At 34.5% G+C, this 24,772-nt stretch overlaps 1 protein-coding gene across 3 annotated transcripts in view; it reads right to left on the reverse strand.

The window, feature by feature from the left end:
- LOC111031521 (potassium voltage-gated channel protein Shab) overlaps window positions 1-24,772 on the reverse strand; it is a 50,346-nt gene that overhangs the window by 18,653 nt on the left and 6,921 nt on the right. For all 3 annotated transcript variants that reach the window (XM_022311509.1, XM_022311515.1, XM_022311522.1), the window contains exons 2-4: window positions 11,547-12,062; window positions 8,119-8,403; window positions 1,666-2,515 (exon numbers count right to left, since the gene is read on the reverse strand). In XM_022311509.1, coding sequence (XP_022167201.1) covers window positions 1,666-2,515; window positions 8,119-8,403; window positions 11,547-12,014 — 1,603 coding nt within the window. In that variant the 5' untranslated portion in view covers window positions 12,015-12,062. The remainder of the gene's footprint in view (window positions 1-1,665; window positions 2,516-8,118; window positions 8,404-11,546; window positions 12,063-24,772) is intronic.

Raw genomic sequence — 24,772 nt, forward strand, 5'->3', positions numbered from 1 at the left:
CCTGGTCAGAAGATACTGATTTACCGTATCACACATCACGGAGATTATACGCTCATTGTCCACCTAATTGCCACTCACGCAAAAATATTTACCGTGTGCACACCAAATTTTTTTTTTCATAAATTTTCACTCAAATAATATTTCAAGTAAAGAACAAAAATTATTAAATAACCTTTTTTTAAAACTAAAAACGTATGGACCTTGATAACAGCTTCAAAATGAGAAAAACCACGATTTATCATAATTTTGGATTACAAAAAGGGTGTACAAATTCGCCAGCAAAAGATTGTAGTATATTTGATCATTGTAATCTAACAAAAGTTAAAGTATTTTTTAAATTAAATAGCTTCTCAGTATGATAATTTAAATTTAGATTTTGCAAAAAATAATATCACCTTATATAATATGCATACACCGTTTCAAGAATCGTACTATGAAATAATAGTGTACGGAAGCAGATATCGAGTCCTTAAACTTTTCTATCGAACACTCCAGTATTATAATTATCGATACTTCAAAACAGAATTATTAAGCTACAGATTTAGCAGTGGTTGTTGAATTGGAAATTGAGGCATCGAAATCCTTTGCAGACGTAACTCCTTATTAATTATTTATAAATTCATGAGATCGTATCGTAGAATATATACCTTTTACTAGAGAAGTAAGAAAACTTGTGTAAATATAATCTAGAATTAATTTATAACAATAAAAAAAGTTTATTTAATTAAATATGTTATTAAATAATAATAATATTAAATTATTTTATACGTTCTTTATTTGATATATTATTTTAGTAAGGTTTGGTGGAAAAAAAATTAGTATGTACCTTTGTACCTAGTAAGGGGCAAATAGGTGGACAATGAGTGTGTAAACTCCATGATGTGTGATACTGTATAAGTCAGTGTCCTCTGATGCAAACATTCCCGCTTGGGCATGGTGTAATGACTGTGGAAAAAGGTACTATGAACTTACAAATACATACTACAGTCTACTGGTATTATATTACCATAATATACAGGATTATTAAAATTTTGGGTTTCAAGAATCTCATGAAACAGGTTTTGCAACTCAAAATTTGAATGATCTTGTACATAACCTACACACATATTTATGTATAGGAGTGATTTTTCTTCGTACTGAGAGCCTGTTTTCCTGAGTTTTGACGTAGGATAAACATTTTAACATACTGAAATAATATGACAAGTCTCATGGAATACTATTTACTGTTAATTTTGTGTTCAGCAATGGTTGTTAATTAGAACTTTACCTTTTTCAATTAAACTATAAATAACTGTGTACATCAGAATTTCAGCAAAATATGAAATATCTACCATGTATAATAGGAGTACGTATCTATAAACATCATCATCTGACTTTGCTACCAACAGTCGATTATTATTTGAACGAACTGTTCGGAGTAATGGAGCGAAAAACATTAGATTAGTGCGACTATACACCACTCCCTCGACTGAACTCAAAAGTTTTTTTTTTGACAACGCTTGCGTTAAGCATGCAGCGCGATCTAGAGATGTATGGAAATATAAGGGACATCGTTGAACGATTGTGGACGAAGAAAAATCATCCCTCCACACGTAGGCACACAACCGACACACAAGGAGTGACGCTAAGGATTGGCGGCGGAATGTAGCAGCGGCGTCGACTTACCGTTGTCGACAATCACGTCGATCAGGTCCATGCTCTTGGCGAACGCGTCTCGGAGGTTGACGTGGTGGAAGGACACGATGCTTCCCTCGCGCTTGGCGCGCTCCAACGCTTCTCGCCGCTTGAGCGCCTTCTCTCGTCGCATCTGGTTTTTATAGAACTCGGCAAAATTATTGACGATAATTGGAATGGGCAGCGCAATGACCAGCACGCCGCAGATACAACAGACGCCGCCGATGACCTTTCCCAGGGCCGTGGTCGGGTATATGTCGCCGTAGCCAACGGTGGTCATGGTGATGCCGGCCCACCAGAACGTCTCGGGTATGGACAGAAACTTGGTTCCCGGCTCCTCCTTCTCGGCGAAGTACGCCAGGCTGGAGAATATCAGCACGCCCATGGCCAGAAACAGCATGAGCAGGCCCAGCTCCTTGTACGAGTTGCGCAACGTGAACCCGAGGCTCTGCAGGCCGGTGGAGTGCCGGGCCAGCTTGAGTATGCGGAGTATGCGCATGATTCGGAATATCTGTATGACGCGGCGCACGTCGTCGAACTGGTGCGTGTCCGTCTTGTCCGTCTCGGCCACCAGTATCAGCGACACGAAGTACGGCAGTATGGCCAGCAGGTCGATCACGTTCAGGCCGCCCTTGAAGAACTTCCACTTGTTGGGCGACGCGCTGAACCGGAGCAGGTACTCGAGGGTGAACCACGTGATGCACACCAGCTCCACCATGGCGAACACCGGGTTGTCCTGGATCACCCCCTTCGTCGTCTCCACTTGCAGCGACGGTATCGTGTTGAGCGTCAGCGCCACCGTCGACATAATGATGAACAGTATCGATATCACAGCTATCACCTGCGGGTTCACACACAAACAACCGCGTGCGGCTCCGGTCAGACGTCCGTCCACGAAAACACGTACTACATTTTTGTTTCGGTTTCGTCCTAACCATATACATATATATATATATTGGTCATAATTCAAAGGTTCGGTCGACCGCAAACGCTGCTATCGACCAACAGAGCGATATGCGTCGTCGGGTTAGGTCGTCAAGTCGTGTAACCTACCCATGTCTACATTTTTTTTCCACATAATATACGTATACTGTGAGGTGCAGCGCCGCGAATAATTTGCGAAACTCAAGACAACCGAAAGGTTCCGGCTTATTGTTCGAATCACGGGTCTTATTTAAATATAACGATTTTTGACATTTTTTCAGTACACGCGCGTCCGTGATTATTATGATTATATAGTATTTTCAAACACCGTCTTAGGACGCAGACAGAAATGCTGTGGTGACACAAACTTTTCGAATAAGCATTATTTCCATTATTTTTTTTACCAACTATTAAGCATCTGCTGTAAACGGTTTGCATACAAAATTAGAGGTATCATATTTTCCTTGTTCGATAAGAAAAGTTTGTGTCGCCACTGTCCCGTATTGTAAAATTCGCAAAATATCCGAGTTTTTGAAAACACACGGGCTTTAAAAATCCACGGCAATACCAAAATTAGAAATTGAATAAATGCACAACTTAAGCGTATAATCGGATTTACGACAAGCATACTATGTATGCGCGGCCGCTTATAGAATATAGATGGAAGGCAAAAACTACAGCTATATAGTGAGCTTAGTTACGTGTGGAGAGTGTGGCTGACTATATAGATAATATTCCGTTCTATCAGGCATTTTTTTTTCATCATCTTTTATACGGCTCGGCGGTCATGTCTAGTGCAGACCGATTTTTTTCTCCGGACTCCCCCTCCCCTGACCGTCCTCGTCGCGAATAAATTATAAAATCCCGGTTACACCCCACCACTACTATCACGCAATAGAAAGAAATGATGCTCTACTTGCGCCAACGCATGTAAGTCTTATATGTATATGATACATACGTCCCATTTGTGTGTGTGTATTGCGTTAGTATACTATATATATTATATGGTTTATCGCATCCTTCCGTCCACCTTTCGTGCGGTTCGCGTGCCACTGCGGCGTTTTCGAGCTCCAGCAGGGGATCGATAACTACGATAACGATAGTAATAGTAATAGAAGTAATAGTAGTAGTAATAGTAATAATAATAATAATAATAATAATAAGCAGCCCTCCGTATCGTAGAAATAGGCAGGTTCGCGTTTATTTGTGTGCGTGCGCGTGTGCCGACTATAATATATTATAGTTCACACTGGTCAGTGGTCAACGAACGGTTCGGTGTGTCCGATTTTAATTAAACTCATTTACCTATACACACACACACATGAGTATACTACACATAAATATATGTCTATTATGCATAGTTTTCAGGTGGATCGCCTACGGTGTGTTTATTATATTTATATCATAGCCTATATGTATCATTGTAGTATGGGTTTACGATACAACCCTGCGGGTGCGACGACTCACGCGTCTGCCATGTTTCGATTTGACGATTCGTGTTTCGCTGTAATAATATAAAATATAATATATAATACCACAACGGCGCTACCTATATAATGTTTTAGTGTATATAAATATATAGTAGTATAATACACTGTATACTGTATAATAGTAATAATAATATATAAACATATTATTTTTGTTTTTACATTTTTTTTTTCGTCGTTTTTAATTGTCTAACAACTATACTGTATTTTCTAACGCACGCACTTGCACGGATTCGTGTATTATTCGTCACATGGAAATACACCGAAAGTGGAGTGGAAATCTGATTTTTTATTTTACACGTCCGTATCATTGAAAACTCACGCATATATTATTATTAATTATTATGTCAGAGAAACAATCAAGCAGTTAATCAAGTTGTGTTTTTTTTATTTTTAATTAATAATTTGACGTTCTGAAAGAAATAAAAATGGTATACTTTTGATGAATTATTATTTATGACGAACAATCTTGTGAAGAGAAACTTTATTAACTTAAGACAATAAGAAATTGGATAATTTACTATGCTTGAAAGAAATTAAGAAAAAAATTTTGAGAGGTTTTCAAGATAGAATAATTTATATAAATTATAATAGCTAACTAATAACTATACTAATACCTATGAGGTATACCTGCACGAAATTTGTATTTTCATTGAAATCGGTCCTAATTAGACCCTTTAGGTACTAAGTAGTAAAATAAATAATGTTGGTCAGTAATTTTTTTAGTTTGAAACTCCTATTCAGTATAAGTACTATAACTTAGTGTTATTTACATACAGTAGCTTTAAATTAATTGTTCACATACCATTAAAGCGCAGTGCAATAAATACATAATGTATTACGTGCTCCTGAAGAAGTATAAGCGATTTCGAGGAAAGCAGCAGCGTTTAAAATAAATTAACGTAGACCAGTATTAAATTGTTTATTTTAGTTATAACTGAAAACGAAGTTTCTTGTTAGCTTTATAACCATAAAAGCAAAGTGAAACATTTATGGAGTATTTAAAATTTCAATTACCTATCTTTTTTAAATAATACGGTTTTGAGTGTATACCTATAGCTAGGGTCTAATTTTATTTTACGATATATATATAATGGAGATTAGTTTTCATACTTCCAAATTTTAAGTCTCACGTTTAATATCGGGTTAAATGACCATCATAGAAATAATTATAAAAATTAACGAGAAGGAAAATATCTTGTTAGCACATGGATAGTTTTATAACATAATACTATAATGGTGCATAGTTAGTATGGTTACGGTCATGTAATTTTTATTTGCAAATTACTATTAAAATGTAATATTTTAAATTGGAAAACAATTCTTCTAAGTAAGTAGGTGTGTAACGCAGATAATACTATCTTAATTCTAACAAATAATTATAATATAATAGCAGAGACTTTGAATTTTATAAGTACAAAAACCAATTTTACATTATAGGTACGCGTAATAGTATTACAGTTAGATGTGGTGCACTTTAATGTGGTCCTATTTAATTGTAATATCGTTAACCATGACATTCATTTTAATTGATACCAAGGCAATTATTAAAATGTATAAAGACTATCGTTGAATGTAGGTAGGTACTCTTGAGTTAATTTCATTCTTATTCTAGAAGTGAATAAAAAATGGTATAAGACTAAGAAACCAACAGTTCGGTAAATGGTTAACCATTTGAAATATTGCAGTTTTAAAATGCTATACAATAAATCTCTTTTAAATATAAATAAAAGCCTTCGAGGTCCCTTTGGTTATAATATTTTTACCTTCGAGTTTAATGCTAGCGGGTCAATTTACCATCATAACATTAAAATTAACGACACAAAATGGATTCTGTTGAACACAATAGTTATAGGTACCTGTATGCGTTTGTAAAACGGAAACAACAAATGTGGGTGTAAATTCGTCATAAATAGACCGTCTGAAAAGCTGTCGGGTATTTTATCCTATATGTAACTATTGATATTGGCCAGCGATATTACAATACAGAGCAAACACCACTGCAGGAACGTGTGGGTACGCAAACAAAGATACAGTTATAATGGTCGGTATCGTATAAATAATAATATGTTATGTTTATATATAATATATAATTTGTGTATAAACAAACACACACGCACGCACACACACATTCTTATATCTTTTATAGAAAAACCAAGCAAAATTCACATAGAAAGCCGCAGTGTTGCCAATAAAACCAAAATCAAACGCCATAAAACCATTCGCACACAATATACGTATAATGTTATAATATGTATCATAGGTAGGCATGTGGTTGTCGTATACAATGTTTGCAGTGAGATTTGTAATCAATTTTTAATTCGTCCAAGTGTCGTGAGGTAGTTCGGTCCAGGTTCCGAGGCCGGGAAGTCGATCGCGCTCACCGGATGGCTGTCCCGGCGCCGGCACGTGGCCCGAAACGTCCGTAGTAAAAAAAATGTTTCAATATAGTCGTGTTCGGGGTCAATCGGAGCCGACTGTCGATTTCTGTGACGAACAGGTTCATTGCGCAAAACACATTCCACACACGCGTATAATATTTTGTAATAGCCGTGTTTTTTTTTTTTTTTTTAAATAGTTTGCCGAGTTCTATGCGTTTTACAATAAGTTTGTTGGTTGCAGGCGCCTTTAGGAGAAAACTGCAGCGTATATGATGCGTTGATAGTACACACGCGGCCAGTGTATATAAAAAACCAAAAAAGTTTTCGTTTCATACATTAAAGAAGCCACGTGCAACAACAATTCCCTGTTAACACACTCGAAAAGGAAGGAAAACAATAGTAAAAAAAAAAAAAAAACCATTAAATGTATCAAACAAAATATAATATGATAGAAAAAAGAAAAATTTGAAAATCGTCTCTCCACTCCCAATTTTCACGGTGGAGAATCCACAATGCGTAACTATATAAGCGGGATCTAGGTTAAATGTCTATTTGTCTAGCCCCTCCGGTTTTCAGAGAGTCTTTAGGGTCTAACAACGACTTGGGGCTTGAGAGACCTACGGAAAAGAGTACCTTTGATCATGTGACTCATAAATGATAAATCCTATGCCGAAGCGGCGAAGCCCACTAGTCGCTTCCGTTATTAATGTGGAGAGACGATTTCCCCGGCACTCGTATGATGCATATTTTATATTATACATTCTCGGGTAAATGGGTAATCGCAGCTTATACTCGTCCATTATATGTGTCATCTACATCATGTCGAGTACCTATAAATGATGTCATCTGGGTATTCGTATAATATTGCAGTTCACGCGTTTTTGTCTTTACCACAATATCACTTTTTAAATCAGTCGAACATTTTTATACTAAAAGAAAGACACTTCCGTGCGTGGAGAAATACGTACGAAAAGAGATGCGATCAAACAAGTTCTGTGACGGGTATATGACTTTTGTAAAATTCCACATTTACATTTTCCACGATGCCCAATTTCTAGACCTATAATTCGTAAAAACGGGGAAACTCATCGGCTTGTGCAAAATATCAAATGATAGAAGTGATAAAGGTAGTTTGACGTAGAACGTGTGAAACTGTGAAGACGAAGAAAGATGCTCACTGCAGAAATATAGCGAAACACGCGCATTACCAGTGAACTGGTACTGCAAATTTATATTGTCAGTATTTATGCGGGGTCGCATGCGAAATACGTGTAATTTTTTTATCCGTGTTTAGCTTGTTAAAACGATTTAATGTAAGTGGGTACCTAATATTGTTAGTAGACAATTATACAATTATAATAACACATTGGACGAGTATCGTGTACTACTAACCCCTTTATCGGACGTATACGTATAGAATAGGCACCACATAAATCGCAATTTAGCTGCGACGATGCGCGTTGCCGTGACCCGAGAAAAAGGTTCGTGGCCAAATAAGAAAATGTCGTAAAAATAAATAAATGCGTGATGATGACGACGGCGACCGTCGCCTGAGCCCTGGTTGCGTGCCGCGACATGCGGCCCCGCTGCGGCGTCGGGGACTTACCCGTCGTGCGTGCAGCCGGCGTGTGGTGACGACGACCACGACTTACCCTTGCCGCGATGCTGGTGGTGGGCTTCTCGAGCAGGTCCCACAGCATCTTCTGGTAGTGCGCGCACTTGCCCTCGCCGAACTCCTCCTCGTCCCGCTGCCTCAGCGATTCGGCCTCCTTGCGCATCTCCTCGTGCACGTGCTCCTTGCGCTGGTGGTACTTGTGCTGGCAACACGACTCCAAGTACAGCTCGTCCACGCCCCAGTACTCCAGATCGTCGCTGAACGCCAGCACGCACATCTCGTCGACCAGGTGCAGCTTGCCCGTCCTGTAGAAGTTCAACACCTGTGGCACACCGGACGCGCGAGTTACATATCATTATTATTGTCATATTTTATCAAATAATAGGTAGGTACCTAACCATACGGTATATACCATTTCTGTGAGCATTTAAAACATTGAGACCAGCTGAGCGACTCATGGAGTTATAAGACAATAGAATAGATAAATTCATGTTATTTGAAAAAAATACAATTTATAGATACAACAACAATTATTATGGATAAAATTTACGTTACTTTTTTAATAGTAGGTATTACTAGCCTAAAAATTTGGACTAATTTACTAATATATACAGTTAAAATATTTGTTGACCCCCCCCCCCCTGCTAAAAGGGTCTATTACCGCCCATGTTTCTCGCTGACTATCCTCGCTCTGGGCCCTCATCAAAGAGTTAAGAAAAATTATATTTAATAAGAATATAGTGAAAGTCAAATTTTTGGTTCAGATTGTAATGAAGGAGACTCGATATTTACTCGAAGAATTTATTGCTTGGCCTCTATATATTATTCAATGAATCACTTGTATCTGATGGTATTATCTTGCACTCGGAATTGGTTTTTTAATGTGTCTGTCTTTAAGTATGGAGCCTCGACTATATAATAATTGTCGTTGAAGAACAAGGCTTTCACTCATCCACAAAGATCACTCTATTATTCATCTCGTTATAATTTTCTATACATAATATATGAGATACTTTTTGTGAAAATCAAACTCAATTGTCAACACGATTTATACCGATTTTTCAAAAGGATTTATTTTAATCATTTCTTCCTGATTAAAACACTACTTCATTGGTATAGGTACTCTGTTAGTTACAGTCGTATCTTATTGTCCGGTTAATGTATCTGTTTCTGTCGTTGGTTAGAGTCTAAAAGGAATTAGACCCTCTCATCCGTCGAATATGAAGCACAAACCAAGAAATCCAGGAATTAGTTTTCATTATAGACGATTATTCAACATTTTAAATACATTGAAGTGAACATTTTACAGTGTTTTTTAGAAAAAAAATCTGCATTAATTTCGAGTTTAAATTAGAGAATCTGATCGTTTTTTGGCAGAGTTTACATACATCATATATATTATATAATATATAGATATAATATCTAATAAATAATAAGTTATACTACTGTAATTTGGGAATTCTAATATATTAATTTTTTTTCAGATCAACTATTGTTTTTAACAGTAAATTGTACTTACAAAAACGGCTCTTTGAACAGTAAAAAATGGTGTCATATGCTGTCAAAAATTGAATAAAGAAATAAAATTATATTTCTCAAAACATAAACTGACGTTGGTGTGATACTTTATCCGATTATTATAGAACCGTGGGGGGTGGCGTTAATAGTAAAAAACAAAATATATGTTTTCGTCCTGTGGTTAGTATCAATACACGAATAAATCACAGACTAGTTAGGAATCGGAGAAAAACAATTACGGAAGTATACTGCAGTGGGGTTTTGACAAACAAAACTAACATAATGATTCGTTATGGGGAACATACGTGGCACGTGTATAGTCAAATTATTATTGTTTATGCGTTTATATCTAACTGAAGTGGAGAAAAACACTGAACGTGAATGATATAATAAATGTTCAGGATTTCGGACGGAAAAGAGGGATGGTGGGCCGATTAGTTTGTATTTGACTTCTGAAATCGTTTACGTGTGAGTCGATTAGACCACGGTTTGTGTGTATAGTAAAATGTACATTGTACTAGTGCGATCGTCGCATTCTTGGAGACAGTTCGATGCAACAATAATACACGGCGCGGTGAAACGATTCGAGTCAAAAGTCGACAAGCGAACGGGCGGGAGCAAAGTATATTTATTTTATTATATTTTATTGATCTTTTTCGTTCGGACCTCGTAAAAGTCGCACTACGAATATTCGTCCACGCGGATGATTGGACGACGAGCAATTGCGATTGGCCGTGATTCATATAAACTAATTTATTCATCCACGGGACAGGTCATAATATAACATATATAGTATCCATACGTGTTAGACCTTAGACGTTTTGGGAAACAAATCCGTACAAAGTCCTAGTTTTTAAGAATTGTCTCTCAATATTCAGTCACGCACTTCTAAAGAAAAAAAGGAACACCGAATGAAATATTAGATTATAACATCACTTTTGAACGAGTGTACGAAATGAGAGTATACAACTATTAGCGTTTGTGTATCTGTCTCGCTGAATCGTTGACACAATGTACAACGTTGTTTGTCGATTTGCCTCACTGTTATGTGCCCATATGTGGAAGGGAGGGTCTAGTCTCCGAGAACAAATCGGTTTCGGTCTCACGTAATCTACACGCCAAACCACTATGTGTTTACGGTCTTCCAAGATTTGTTTTTTAAATATATTTTTGCCGTTCCATATATTTTGAGGTACTACTCCAAACAAAAACTATTAAACTAATGTAATAATGATACAAAAAATAAGGCCATACAATCGTCTAAAAATTGGAAAGCGTATATATTTACATAAAATATACAGGGATTGTTATACAAAGTTATATTTTTATTTTTATACATAATCGCTGTTAAGATCAATGGACTTTTTTAGTCGTGGCATCATCTTTTATTTTTTAGTGCCAAAGAACTTATAATCTCTTTGACCCACTTTTCTCTCTCACCTCTTCGTCGACAGACATATATTACTCTTCGAACTTGGTGAAAAAACGAAAACCATTAGGTGCAAGATCCGGACCGTATAGACCCTAACCGCCGTGTTAGCCTCATATGGTTAGTTTTTTTGAAATATTGGTTCTCGAGGGTCTTACAGTAAGTTACAGAACTTATTCGCTATTAGTCTAATTGAGACGATTTCCACCTAGACGCTCTTAAGATTTAACAAGCCTAATATTATATTTGATGTGTGTAAATTTATTTATCAAATTGTTGTATTTTACACATTTATTACATCGCATTGCCGCATAGGTATACGTTTTTAATGAATTAAAAAAAATTTTTTATCGATACATTTTTTAGTGCACTTTGTTGTCGCACTATAAAACCACAGCAATGAGCGGCACATCAATGTAACGTAGTTATTCACAGTAAGTATCATTTTTTTTTAAATCATATTTTTATTAGGCCTTAAGGTAATTACACAACACAATAGTCAATATTATTAAAGTTACCGAGCTGAAGGATTTCGGGTGTCTGTCGAAAAAGTATTCGTTGTCGGCCAACGAGTAGTCGTCGCACAGCTCAGCAATCGCTTCGTGCGTGTTGCAGTCCCTCAACCGGCCCAACCTGGTGTGCGGCAGCCTCTCCAGAGTACGCCACAGAATCTCGTGCTTGACGCCTCCCACGTTTATGCACACTCTCCGGTTGAGGGCCTTCGACCGCATTATCATAAACGGCTCGGGCGGCAGCGACGACAGCGATCGGCTGTGCAACCGCCGGTACAGCTCCTGCGCCTGCGCCGGCGCGGACGGTGGTGGCTGCTTTGTGACCGGAAACCTGATCTCCTTCTGACTGTCCGGCTGTGCGGCGGCCGCGGCGGCTGCGGCCGTCCACCGCACCGCCGCGCCGATTGGTGGCAGCCGCGGGCCGCCGCAGCCGTTGTTTTCGAATCCGGTGCCCGCATCGCGTTCCGCGGCCATCAACCGGACACCGGACCGTCAGCCGTCAATCTTTTTCCGCCCATTCGTCTGCGGGTACACAAAAAAAATACACCACAGGTCACAACAATGTCTGCAGATGACGAACCAAACTCCTGCTATAGAAAGGTCATTATTAAATAGCTACAAGGAGGAGGAGGAGGAGGAGGAGGAGAGGCGACAGAAGGAGGATTAGCTTATAGGAGAAGGAGGAGGAGTAGTAGGGGTGACACACAATGATGAACAATCTCTCTGCACGATTTCGTAAATTTTCGTTGTACAAAAGATTTTTTTTATTTTACTTGCGTTCCCAGTTATGACTTATGGTAAAAATAAAATAAAATATTACAATTTTTTGTTTTCAAATTGTATACAAATGAAAACAAATACGTTAAAGTAGTAAGTAAAATGATTAATGATAAATTAATGATTTTTTTTTTTAAGCTTCGACAAATAAGGCCATTAGCTGTAGGTTGTGGTACACTGGTACTGTAGGGTTTTTGGAACTGTAGGGTTTGGAACACGTGTGTGTTTGTTTGGCAGAATTTCTAGTGGGCACCCGTAGGTTTCAGCCATGTCCGGTTGGGGGATGGCGGCCTCTCTCCGGACACCATAAATTAATGATATTGAGAACTAAAGTGTGACAAAAATGTAATAATGGTTGTTTAATTTAATTGATTATTATTTATTAATAATTATTATCTATCATTTCGATGTCTCATAGTTTTTGTTTTTAAATGGAATCATCTGTCAATATCGTAGAATCCTGTGAATAAAAATATAAACTCGAAAATGTGAATCACCGAGATGGAGGGCTCGGATACAGTTCGAAAACGATGCTTTCTAAACCTCATTGGAACCTACCTAGGTGTACCATAATGAGTAGGTATAGGATTATTTGAGATTTGTATCAGTGCAGCACGTTTGGGAATTTTTACCTGTTTGGTATTCCAAATCCAAATAATGTTTATGGGGGGGGGGGGGGAGGGGATTGAAAGGGCAATCGATATACTTAAAATTCCACCGCATTTGGGCATTGAAACAGAATAAGTAGCTATATAATAACTAATAAGTATACACTTTTAGTATTTAGTATGCTTAAGTGCTAACTGAGTTATCGTTAATAATAACTTAAAGTATTTAAGCGATATGGCATGGTACTATGGCATATGGTAGATATACTATACAACACTTTTACATTTTAATGATATAAAACAAATAAAAAAACATCTTAGTTATAGTTCTACATGTCTGTATTATTTCTATAAAAATTATTCGATTGTAAAGATATTTGACACAATTTCAATATTGATAGCCAATTATTATTTTTACAGTTGATATACAAATGATTTTTCAATAAATAGTGTCCGTCATACGTATTATGTTTCATACTCAAGCGTGTCACGTTTTTTGATAAAATGCCCAAACGTGTTACAACTTTATTTTAGAAATCGTAATCAGATAGAAGTAAGTGGAGTACTGAAAAAAAGGGTTTAGAAAAGTCATATTTTATAGATAATTTATTTTCCAGTAAACAAGTAAACCTTTTTTTCGCCAACTATAACAACCATAGCTGATAATAATAATGCATAGTAACTATTCATAACATATTTTATATTTGTGTCCCTAGACGATTTATTTTAAAATTTACTTATTTCATGATTTTTAACTATTCATCAAAGTGATAATCGATCGGCTTTTAATACACAATTAATAACCGTAAAGTTACCTTTCGAATTCTATACACCAGTTTTGTTTTGTTTTATTAGTGGTTTTGATTTTAGAAATAGAATATTATGTGTAGTATTATTTCAAATTTCAATATTGCATTAATATTATGTGTTTTGCCTTATAAACTTTAATTATAACTAAAATAGTTATGTTATAATAACAGTGAAACGTTGATTTGATATTCTAGAATAGTCACCGAAATTGAAACCGAAGCTGTAACTTATTATTTCGACGAATCGAAACCCATAAAATCTCCTCTGCGGGGTCTCAGTCCCCTTGTCAAATCAAAACGTTTGAAGCAGTGGAGGCGGTGAGGCACAACATGGTGGTTTTTATTTTATTGCACCTTGTTATAAATACTCTGCGTTAGGCATGTATAATAATAATAATAATATACTCTCACACATAATATTATGTGTATATTATATAACCACCTGATCATAATTATATTTCATTGGTATAACACAATTATTGTGGGTTTTAGAATTAAACTGAAAATATAACGTTCTTCGTCTGCAGAATACTGCAGTCTGGCCGGTAGTAATAATCCGCAGGTACACGATAGTAGAAATATAAGTATGCCTACTACAACAATATATCGATGTAATGGTTTATCCGTGCCGTCACTCGAAACAAAAAAAATAGTCGACACACTGTACCTATTTAATATTAATAATAATATAAGCACACGCGAGGATAACCTATACATTAACACGCGCAGAGGTAGTATTATGTACACGTGTCATGATTGAAATACAAGATAGCAAGGTAGTACCTACCGCGCGAAAAAATATTCTCTTTGTCGTTAAAAAATATCGAAAAACTTTTCGAACTTTGCCGCAACGATACTAACCTGTACTACTAGCCGCGCCGCAGTAATATTATATTTATGCGATAAATTTATTTTGTACCTATCAACAACAATATACCACCTCGCAACCACGGTATAACACGTACCTATACCGTGACGGGCGGCGTACAACTTCACGCCGTGAGTCTAGGCTGGTTTCCAGTGTTTCCACCATACGCGCGTGCCGTGTACACGAACAATGTACAGCTATGTTCGACAACACGGTAACGTGGTCAGTCGTCAGTCGTGTGGTAACCTAACCTGACCAACCAATCACAACAAAGGACTTCAGAGAACTTGTATAGTGGAAACGCGCCGCCTTTGCGCAGTTCGTCGTTACGTATAATAGTGCAGGGCGTTGAGTCGTATGATAATATGTGCCTAACAATAATAATATAATCGTCAAACTCGTATGCGAGCGCATATGGAGGGGTGAGTAATAGCGGTTGGTCACTCGCAGATGTATGATATGATATTATACAATAATGCTTTTCCGCAATCACTCCCAATCTCAGCAGATTCCTCGATATAGTAGTTTACTGGTAAACAAACTCGAAGTGGATAACTACTCGACGAGAATATTGAAGATGCGCGAGATTAACGTCAATATACAATACGAGACGTATACCACGTATATACATAATAATGAATGGCTTCCACTAAATTGATATTGATTTTTCCGAAATCGAGTAATCGAATTGTTTGTTCAAACCATTGCTCTTAAACTCGGCGCAAAGTTTGTAGTACAGTTTCGTGTATTATAGCTGCTGTAGGCGGCAATAGACGTACCTACGTATATATTTTGTACAAGGAGTTTTGGGGCGACCGCTTCGGAGTGCGGTCGCCACAACGACCGCAGTAAATTCGCACCGTGAACGTCGGTTTGTGTATGATATTATTATTTTAAAAATAAATAAGCAACAGTGTTATGTTATTAACATGACGTTAAAAATCAAAGGAAGACTCTTCGAATCGAGTTGCAGCATAATACTATTGTGATGAAACGGCCACGCGTGCTACGGGTGAAGTCCTCTTGCTCGTTTAATAATAATCATTACTATTATACAAGTATAACGCCACAGCCTGAGTCTGCGACAAGCTACGCTCGACTATAATATTGGTCGTATCAAACGTCTGACCTGACTAATTTTTATATAATATGCACATTGCACATAATATGCATAATATATTACATTATAAGCATTTACGAAATAGTAACTGTATTTACTTACTGATCAGCCGGTCGTATTGTAATGTTAGGTATTTTTAACGTTTTTATTTGCAATAGAACAACGAGCAGGTTATAACAGCAGATAGTTTGGTGATTGAAATACTGACGTGAGATATAACATCGGTATTATATGTGTGGGTGTGTGTATGTGTGGTAGATTGTAATAACAATATGCATATGTATTTTTTTTATAGATTTAAATATGGAACAGTAACAAGATTCTGCATGATTATTACAAGAAAAGAATGTACATGGCCCATGGGGCCTATGACAAAGGCAAATTACATTCAGAAACGTTGTTGCAGTTAGTAAAACAAAATATCAAAATGGTATTAAAAGAGTTAGGTACACTCAATTAATTGAATTTGTATTATGTTTAATTATTTTTGTTAAGATTAAGATTACAATTTCTAAACTTATTAGTAAGCTCTTAAAACCGAAGTATAATAGAAAATTTAATTTTATAAAACTGATATATTTACCTACTTACAGCTATATTATATTTTTGAAATATTAACGATTTGACAAAGATTGATTTTTACAACCTCGACTTTGTAGTCTAACCTATTCTAAACTAATCTGAAAAACCAAAATGATTAAATTAATCCCAGTAGTATTTAAAGGCATAGGTAGGCTAAATTGAAAAGTGGGAGCGTTGTTTTCAAGTATACTTTTCTAATTAATATTTTGGAAATTATTATCGTACAAAAGTCATGTTTATCGACCATTGTACGCATCAAATATTTCATGAAAATGATTAAATTGTTGATCACATAATACGAATCCTTACTCCTAACCCATTTGCATGGATAATTTATGTAAATATCCTAAAAGTTTAATTATTAATTTTCATAAGTATTCAAATACTTAAGTAAGTTTTAAAGTAAATACACGAGGCGGGATTAAGCATATAGTAAGCGAGATTTAGTATATATATACGAAGACTAACCCAGTGTTAGTTAGTAGGACATTTTTTTACGTGGTATCAAAACACGTCAGAGGACTTTTTGCGCTGTTCTTGACCCCAATTACCCCAATTGCATGGTACTTACTCCTAAATATATTTCAATTACTTATTGAATCATACATTTTAGGTAATTTAAGTTATATTAATACTATATAGTTTGTAAATATAACTGAATTTAATTATTTGTAATTTAATGTTGAAATAAAACTTGAAAGAATAAAATTTTTGAATTCATATTTCACAATATTTTTACTATTTCGTATCAAAATAATATGTCACATACCTACGTAATATCAAGCCATCTAGGCATAGAGAGAGAGATGCTTTATTTGACATACAAGAAACTCACTAATAACTGTTACATTGAGTTGTATTAGATTATTCCATATAAAATAAAAAATGTATTTTTTATTACAACGTTAAAGAAAATCAAGTCATCTATTACTATTCAATCTATTTATAGATTGAATGACACAATAAACCAAATTGATGTCAAATTTTATCAAATTTTATTTAATTAAAATATTATGTTGGAATATTGATTAGATGATTAATATTTAGATATATTTTAAGCATTACAGACCACTTAGGTGTCAAAAATAAATTTGTCCACTCCCCTATATTATACACACTGTTCATCGCATGATTAATAACATTATAAAAATATTTTATCTATTGTCCTAGTAATAATTTAAACAGGATAGGATAAAATTTCAAAACAAAATTGAGTACATTTCATAATCTGACATTTGTGTTGTCTGTTGATGTTAACAACTTTGCTGAGAGTGAGAAATAGCTATGTTGTATGGTATAAAAAACTTTATGTAATTATACTATCTCAACTAAATAACTAGGTAATTATTTTAATTACAGAATTTCAAAATAAAACTTTACAACTGTTCAAAAATTAAAGTAGCATGTTTCAATTAAATATATAAACCTAAATTAGTTTTAGAACGCATGTGAAATAACTGTAAACGGCTACTAGTTAATTTTGAAAACGAAACGTATGTGTTAATATGTCCACAATTTAACAACACATTTTTAAAGTAAAGAATAATATGATAACATTTTATTAAAATAGATATTTATAACTATCAACTAATTTAAGTTGAAATATTTATACTTATTTTTTTTTTAACACAATTTTTTACTATGAAATTTATTACAGTAATTGAACAATTCTCTAAATTGATGTACATTATTATTTTACAAATATTATTATTTATCAATATGTATTAATATCCTTTATAATTATAATTTAAAAAATACTTCAAATATTTTTGTCATAAGAACTTACGAAGTTACGAATATGTAATTTTTATTGAACCTGATAGTATCGATAAATATTTTCAAGGTTCTAGTAATGAAAACGTATGTTTTAATAAAATATACCATATAATATTATATCATTCCAATGTACATAAGAATTTTACCATTCATCAATAAAAAGAAATTAGAGTTCCAATCAGGGTTAAGTACCAGATAGTTAGAGTTAAAGATGTGGCTAATAATGAAGCGAAATAATATTTAATATTAAAATTAAAATTATTGATTATTTTTAACATTGTATAAAAAAAATTTAAATGGTATGTTAAAATGTATATTGTAAATTATCCAAAAATGTATTTATATTGATAAATATAACTTATTTTGTTCTTTTATCATAATTATACACAATATATAAACTATGCATACGTGATACGTCTAATTTAACATTTTACGGAATAGTCAAGTTTTGCAAAGATGGATTAAATTTAAAAAAAGAAGTAATTCGTTTTTAAAACAAAGGAGTATATTGAACTGTAGAAACTTTCGCAAGGTTTGGTCGATAATTAAGAGAAGCGCGAAACTAGTGAATTATTAATTCCGTAACAGTATTAGGAATAGTGAAACTTTTAAGCTGTATAGAAATACACACACACACACACAATATTATACAGGGTATGGGGTCTGGTGGTGTTTTCTTGTATTCGGGATTAAGATTTATCGGCGAAGACACTTTAGTTTCTCACCCTTGTGTCATGCTTGGATTGGTAAAGCAATAGGGACGAAAAAATGAATGTTCATAAGTGTAATATTTGTTTATTTTGTATAACATACACCTATACACGTATACACGTACTCAGCTCGTATATGTTACCGGTTAAGTATAAAATCGGGTATTGTGTACAATGTTGAAGTGAGAAAATGTATGTGTTAGTTTGTTACTATATACCTATATATGTACAATATGGCTGATTGAAATTGGCGGTGTAGAATATGATAATTTTCAGGAAACGAAATTAGACAAATTAAAAATAAGACATTTTTGTTAAAATATGCTAAGTATATGTATTATACTTTGTACTTTTGTAAAGACAACTAAATATTTGTCGTTATGTGACATAACTTATGTCAACATTTATCATTAGAACTTATTTTATTTTGTTTTTTAATTATGCAACATTTAATGTTTTTTCAGTATACGAGCTATTAATTATCATGTAATTTGCACAAATTTGGGTAATTTTTATATTTATATTAAAATAGATCCAATGTTGTGTTTTGCAATCGATTCATTGTTTGATGTATTTCTTAGCCACAAATCACAATAAGTATTTAATACTTTGTACATTTTTAAAGCAAGAATCTGATAATTTATTTTCAGAAGACAGTCATTCATAGTTAACATAAGTCAATTTATCTTTCACTAAACAGCTTAGAAACAAAAAATGATCAACATAGGTCTTTCATTTTGACATTCATTTTTACATAAATGTAGCGTCAAAGAGGAAATCGGAGACGTCCCTTGGCTGTTTAGTAAGGTTTGACATTGAGTAGGTCACTGTAATAGATATGTTAAATTTAATATTTTAATTCAATGATAATAACCAATGTATACGATGAAATACGATTTTGAACGTAGAGCTATTATATATTTCTGAAAATATAACTAATTTATTTATCTATTAGTAGTATGGTAGGTTGAACTAATTTAAAAAAAAAAATCATATGCTCTGCAATTGCACTTTATATTATACAGCAATTATTATATATATAAACTAATTAAACCTTAGAAAATAAGAAAAATGTAAAATATCAATATAGAATGTAATTTATAAAGCTAATGACCCATGTCGCCGAAGCTCAAGATCAATAAAAAAAAAAAAAAATAATAAAAAATAAATAAATGTTATTAACTTAATACCGATATACTGTTGAACAGTGTGAATAGATTTTTGATATACATAGCTTAAAGTAATTAATTTAAGTATTTTGAAAAATTAATTGTGGATAGTAAAAACCATATACATATAAGTGAAAATATATTTCTTCGAAAAATATTTTTTGAATTACATGTTACAACAAAATAAATAAAATCATTATTTTTCGGTTGAATATCGAAATTGGTCTAAATTTATTTTTGGTATTTTTTCTTGGCTTTTAGAAAAACGATGTGGAACATAATATTAGTTGTATTTAATTTTATGTTTTTTTATTCACAAACAAAAATGTAATCCTACCAAAATCGTGAAAAAGACAATCATTAAAAAGTATTTTCAACTGGCACGTAAATTACCACTGCTCCATTATTACTTTTTTTGTTTTTTTTTCCGATTATTTTGAAAAGCTCAGCAACTTTACTAGTAACTAGATCAATTTTTTTAACCATCGCAAAGTATTTCTTCTACTAAAAAACAAGTAAACAGACCAAAAACATTATTGTAAAATCAATACACTCTATCCGCTCCACTTAGAATCTAGAACAAGTCCGGCCATCACATTGTGTACAGAAACTTTAGTCTTCTTAGTACATAGTCCACTATTAACACTTACCGATTCATCGAAGCAATTGTGTACCAAAATAGCCTAACTAGGACTCCGAGTTTTCATAATCTTACGATTGAAACAATTTTTATAGAACATCAATCGAGCCTGATGCCCAGACAAACGGAACCCGCTTGTAATGCCATTATAATCACACAATAATAAGATTAAAAATTATCATTCGACGCTGTACTGTTCACACGTTGCTCGCGGGGAGCAGAAAACCAAAAAATTCTGCACGGGCATCCCCACCCCATTCCCTCCATCGAGTTCCCTGTTTTGCATATCATTATTGTACACACACGGAGTGTTAAAATATATTATATTGTAAATACATATATACTTATATGTACATAATAAAGTCACGAGGCCGATGGAAAAACGGTCTGCGGGACGGAACACGCGGCGCAGAAGACGTGAAGGAGGTTATTCAGAGGGACTTTCGGCACGCCACGCCGCCGCCCGGGAACGGAGGTGACGAGACGACTGCGGCAGCGGTGCGGGAATGCGCGCGTGACAAGGGTGATGTATACTATAGTCGTGTTTCTGTGGGGTGGCTTTGAGCTTTTATAGGGGTGGTGCGACGGACGGTGGCGGTTTTATGTAAACACCGGCGGCGTGTTATTTATGCGCCTAATTCGGAGCGCCCGGCCGGTCGGGCTTTTTGCGCTCGGCCTTACACGTGAGCATGTGTGTGTGCGTGTGTGCGAGTGTGTGTCTATCTGCCATTATATATATATGTATATATACTTGTACAATATGCCGAACAGTTGCCGGAAAGCGGAAGTGCTTTCCATTCAAACTGGCTCGTTTGATCGACTTTCCGCCCTCCTGCCGGACCACAGCCGCTCAATTCTCGGATCTCTCTTTCGTTTTTTTTTATCGCCCTGCTCCGGGTTAGCCGCGTACAAGAGTTGCCGGGGACAAATTGGCTTCCTCGTCGAAAAGCCATCGTAAAAAGTCAACTATATATATTATACCGTCACGATGGCATACGCACTCCCGGCCGGCGACGATCCCATACATACACAAATATATACGACGTGTGCGTAGTATTTTTACATAGGTCTGTCAGTGTCATATTATTATACAAATATCTACAAAGTAGTGATGTGATGTACCTACCGATGATCGAAAGGGAAGAAACGAAAATATTATTATTCGAGCTCATTTGTCGCCCTTATATGTATTATATAATATATTCTTACACGTGTTCCTGGCTTTTACGATTTCAAAGTATTCCTTCAAGTATACACGCAGACGCACACACACACACACACACACGCACACGTGCACACGTGCACAAACGCGTGTATAAGTACTGCTTCGACGAGGTCGATTTTTATATTTCATATTTTGCTCTCTTACGGTCTTCATATTTTATCCTGCTCTCATAAGATCAGACGCCGCCGCCACTCCATCGATGGATGTTCTTTCCAAATGTCCTATGCATATAAGAAGCGAATTCACGTACGTCAATATAATTCATTGTACAACGCTTTTCCGTGCGTATCCGCCTCAGACTTTTTTTGCGAAGGTTTTTCAATATTATACGTTGTATACATATACACGTGTACTTATTTGACCACCGACTGCAGTAGGTTTATAAAGACTATAAAGTTCCTAGAGACGATTACACTCCCCCTCCTCTTCCCCTCCAGAAAGTCCGCGGTCGTGAGTCGTTCTTGGTATTTGATAATACGGTATTAAGGTATATTCGTATACGAGTTCGTTTGTCGGAGAAACCACCCTTTAGTAGTATGACAGTATATACACACAGAATTCGATGTTAATTAATAATTTATCGTATATTTGCGTTTTGTATTAAAGCAGCGTACTAAAAGTACAAGCGTTCTTGTACATACAAGAAAAATTTTACGACTTTAACCACTGAGATGACTATATAGGGTCCATAAAACGTATACGACTGTTTTTGAATTACTCATGTGCCCACACTACCACGTTCGTATGACATCCATTTTTTCTTTAAATTTAATGTTCGATATAGAGTTTAGACACTAGGTTAAATTATAAAATTAAATAGGCACTATTTGATTAAAATATTTGTTATCTCAGACTAAAAACTGCTCAAAGTTTGTATCTAGTTTAAAATTAACCTTATTAAATATATTCATACGTTTTTTTAGATTCTCAGTTGAGCGATATGAATGTAATGATTTAACAAATAAGGATACGTTTTTTTTGTGTCTACCAGAAAAAGTACTTCAATCCTCAAATATTTAGCGTGATTTTTGTGAAATATGTATATTCATTTTGTTATTGGAGTAATCAAAAGTAAAAATGTCTCAGTTCTTTTCAATAAAAAAATGACGAATAAACTGAAATATTCACTGAATATTTATACATTTCCAATAGATATATTTTGGTCCATTTCGTGCTATTAATAGACTAATAAAATTTTTTTTTTTTTCTAATTTTGTTTTTTTTTTCTATGGATGGTACCTTACCGATAAGTGATACAATTTTTAGGGTACCTTCCAATATGTGCTCTACTGCCGATTCTGATCTACCGGTAACTACAAAACATGACAATGCGCTTTACCATGTTGATAAAGTTAGCTAAATATCTTTGACCCTCATCCTGAATTAAAAGCTTTAAAGCGGAAGATTAATTAAATTACCTAGTATTTATAATCAATACTACCTACCATATCAGTTAGAAAATCCTATTTAGACCCAGCGCAATTTATATTACTTTGGACTTTTGTCCATTTAGTCACTTGCTGACATTCACTTATATTCATACGGTTACCTTGTTTTTAATGAATAAAATGGTAGCAGAAGAATTTTATGCTATAACTCACAATGCATACAATCAACTACAAATTATTTAATTAATAAAAATTCCCCAGCTGACAATGAAAACGAAGTGTGTGGTAAGCTTTTATATTAAATTAAAAAAGAACACGGTAAAAAAGAAAAATGTTAGAATGCAAAAGGAAAGGCTGTCAAAGCGTTCAAACTACTTTGGGGCTTAAGGTAAAGGTTTTTTTAAAATAATAAATATTAAATTAGTTGACTATTTTAAAATTTAAGCTATTTTAAAATGTCGTGTGCTTGGAAAATACAATACTTTTTGTCGGTATATTTCGTTAAGAACGGTCATAATAAAATTGGGGTACAACAGTTATAGGTTATTGCATGTTCATTTAAAACAAAGGACAGACGACGATTAAAACGCCAACAAGAAAGTAGTAGATCATCTGACGCTATATGCGATTGGATGAATTTATGCCATAACGTACTTGCAGTATATTAATATTTGAAAGTCCATATAAGGATCTGGAACAGTTATAAAGTTGGTGAATATTTATTAAGAGGCTAAAAAGAAAGACAAAGCCCGAATATAATATTTTTAAACGTTCAGTAATTTTATCTTGCAGATTTTCCTGTCATTAATATTGGAGAAAAGAATGCATGATCCGACAGGCAATAGAACTAAGTAGAAGTTGTTCGGAAGGCTTGATGATCCATGAAGCTTAAGTAGTCCAACAGAATCTATCAAGAGCTATTTTGTCTATTGTTCATTCATATAGGTGATCTAGATATAATAATGTATAATCAACGATATGGATGTACATTATGCACATCATGTAATGATGAATCATAGTGAGCTGTAAGCACTTTGTCGATTCTGTGACAAATACTGGTAGATACATATAAGACAGTTTTTGGTGACTCTTGTGGTTAAAAAATATTAAAAATATGATGTGTGGTACAACTGTACACGTGCAAGATTACTTCCAATAGGTATCTCATTTATGAAAACTATGTATATTTTAAGGAGGCACCTACTCAAACTGTTTTATTAAGCTTAGTTATCAATAAAATATACAGACACCTGGTTGTAACATTGTAATGTTACGAACAAAGAATTTTTTATTTTTTTTTGTAGGTTATAAGTTTTAGTACCTAATTTTAATTCATTATTATTATTTAACTGTATGTATACCAACTATTCATAATTTAATATTTATTACTATTAATTAATTATTTTTATACTTTACAACTAGCATAAATATTAATTCATTTTATATTTATTTTAGTAGTTGAATTTTCCTAATCAATTATGTGCTTAATGTCAGGAATCGTGATTCATAGCCACAAAGAGGATATTATTTTATCAAACATAATAAATAATAATGAATCAT

The sequence above is a fragment of the Myzus persicae genome, unplaced genomic scaffold (assembly GCF_001856785.1).
Source record: "Myzus persicae strain clone G006 unplaced genomic scaffold, MPER_G0061.0, whole genome shotgun sequence".
NCBI lineage: Eukaryota > Metazoa > Arthropoda > Insecta > Hemiptera > Aphididae > Myzus > Myzus persicae.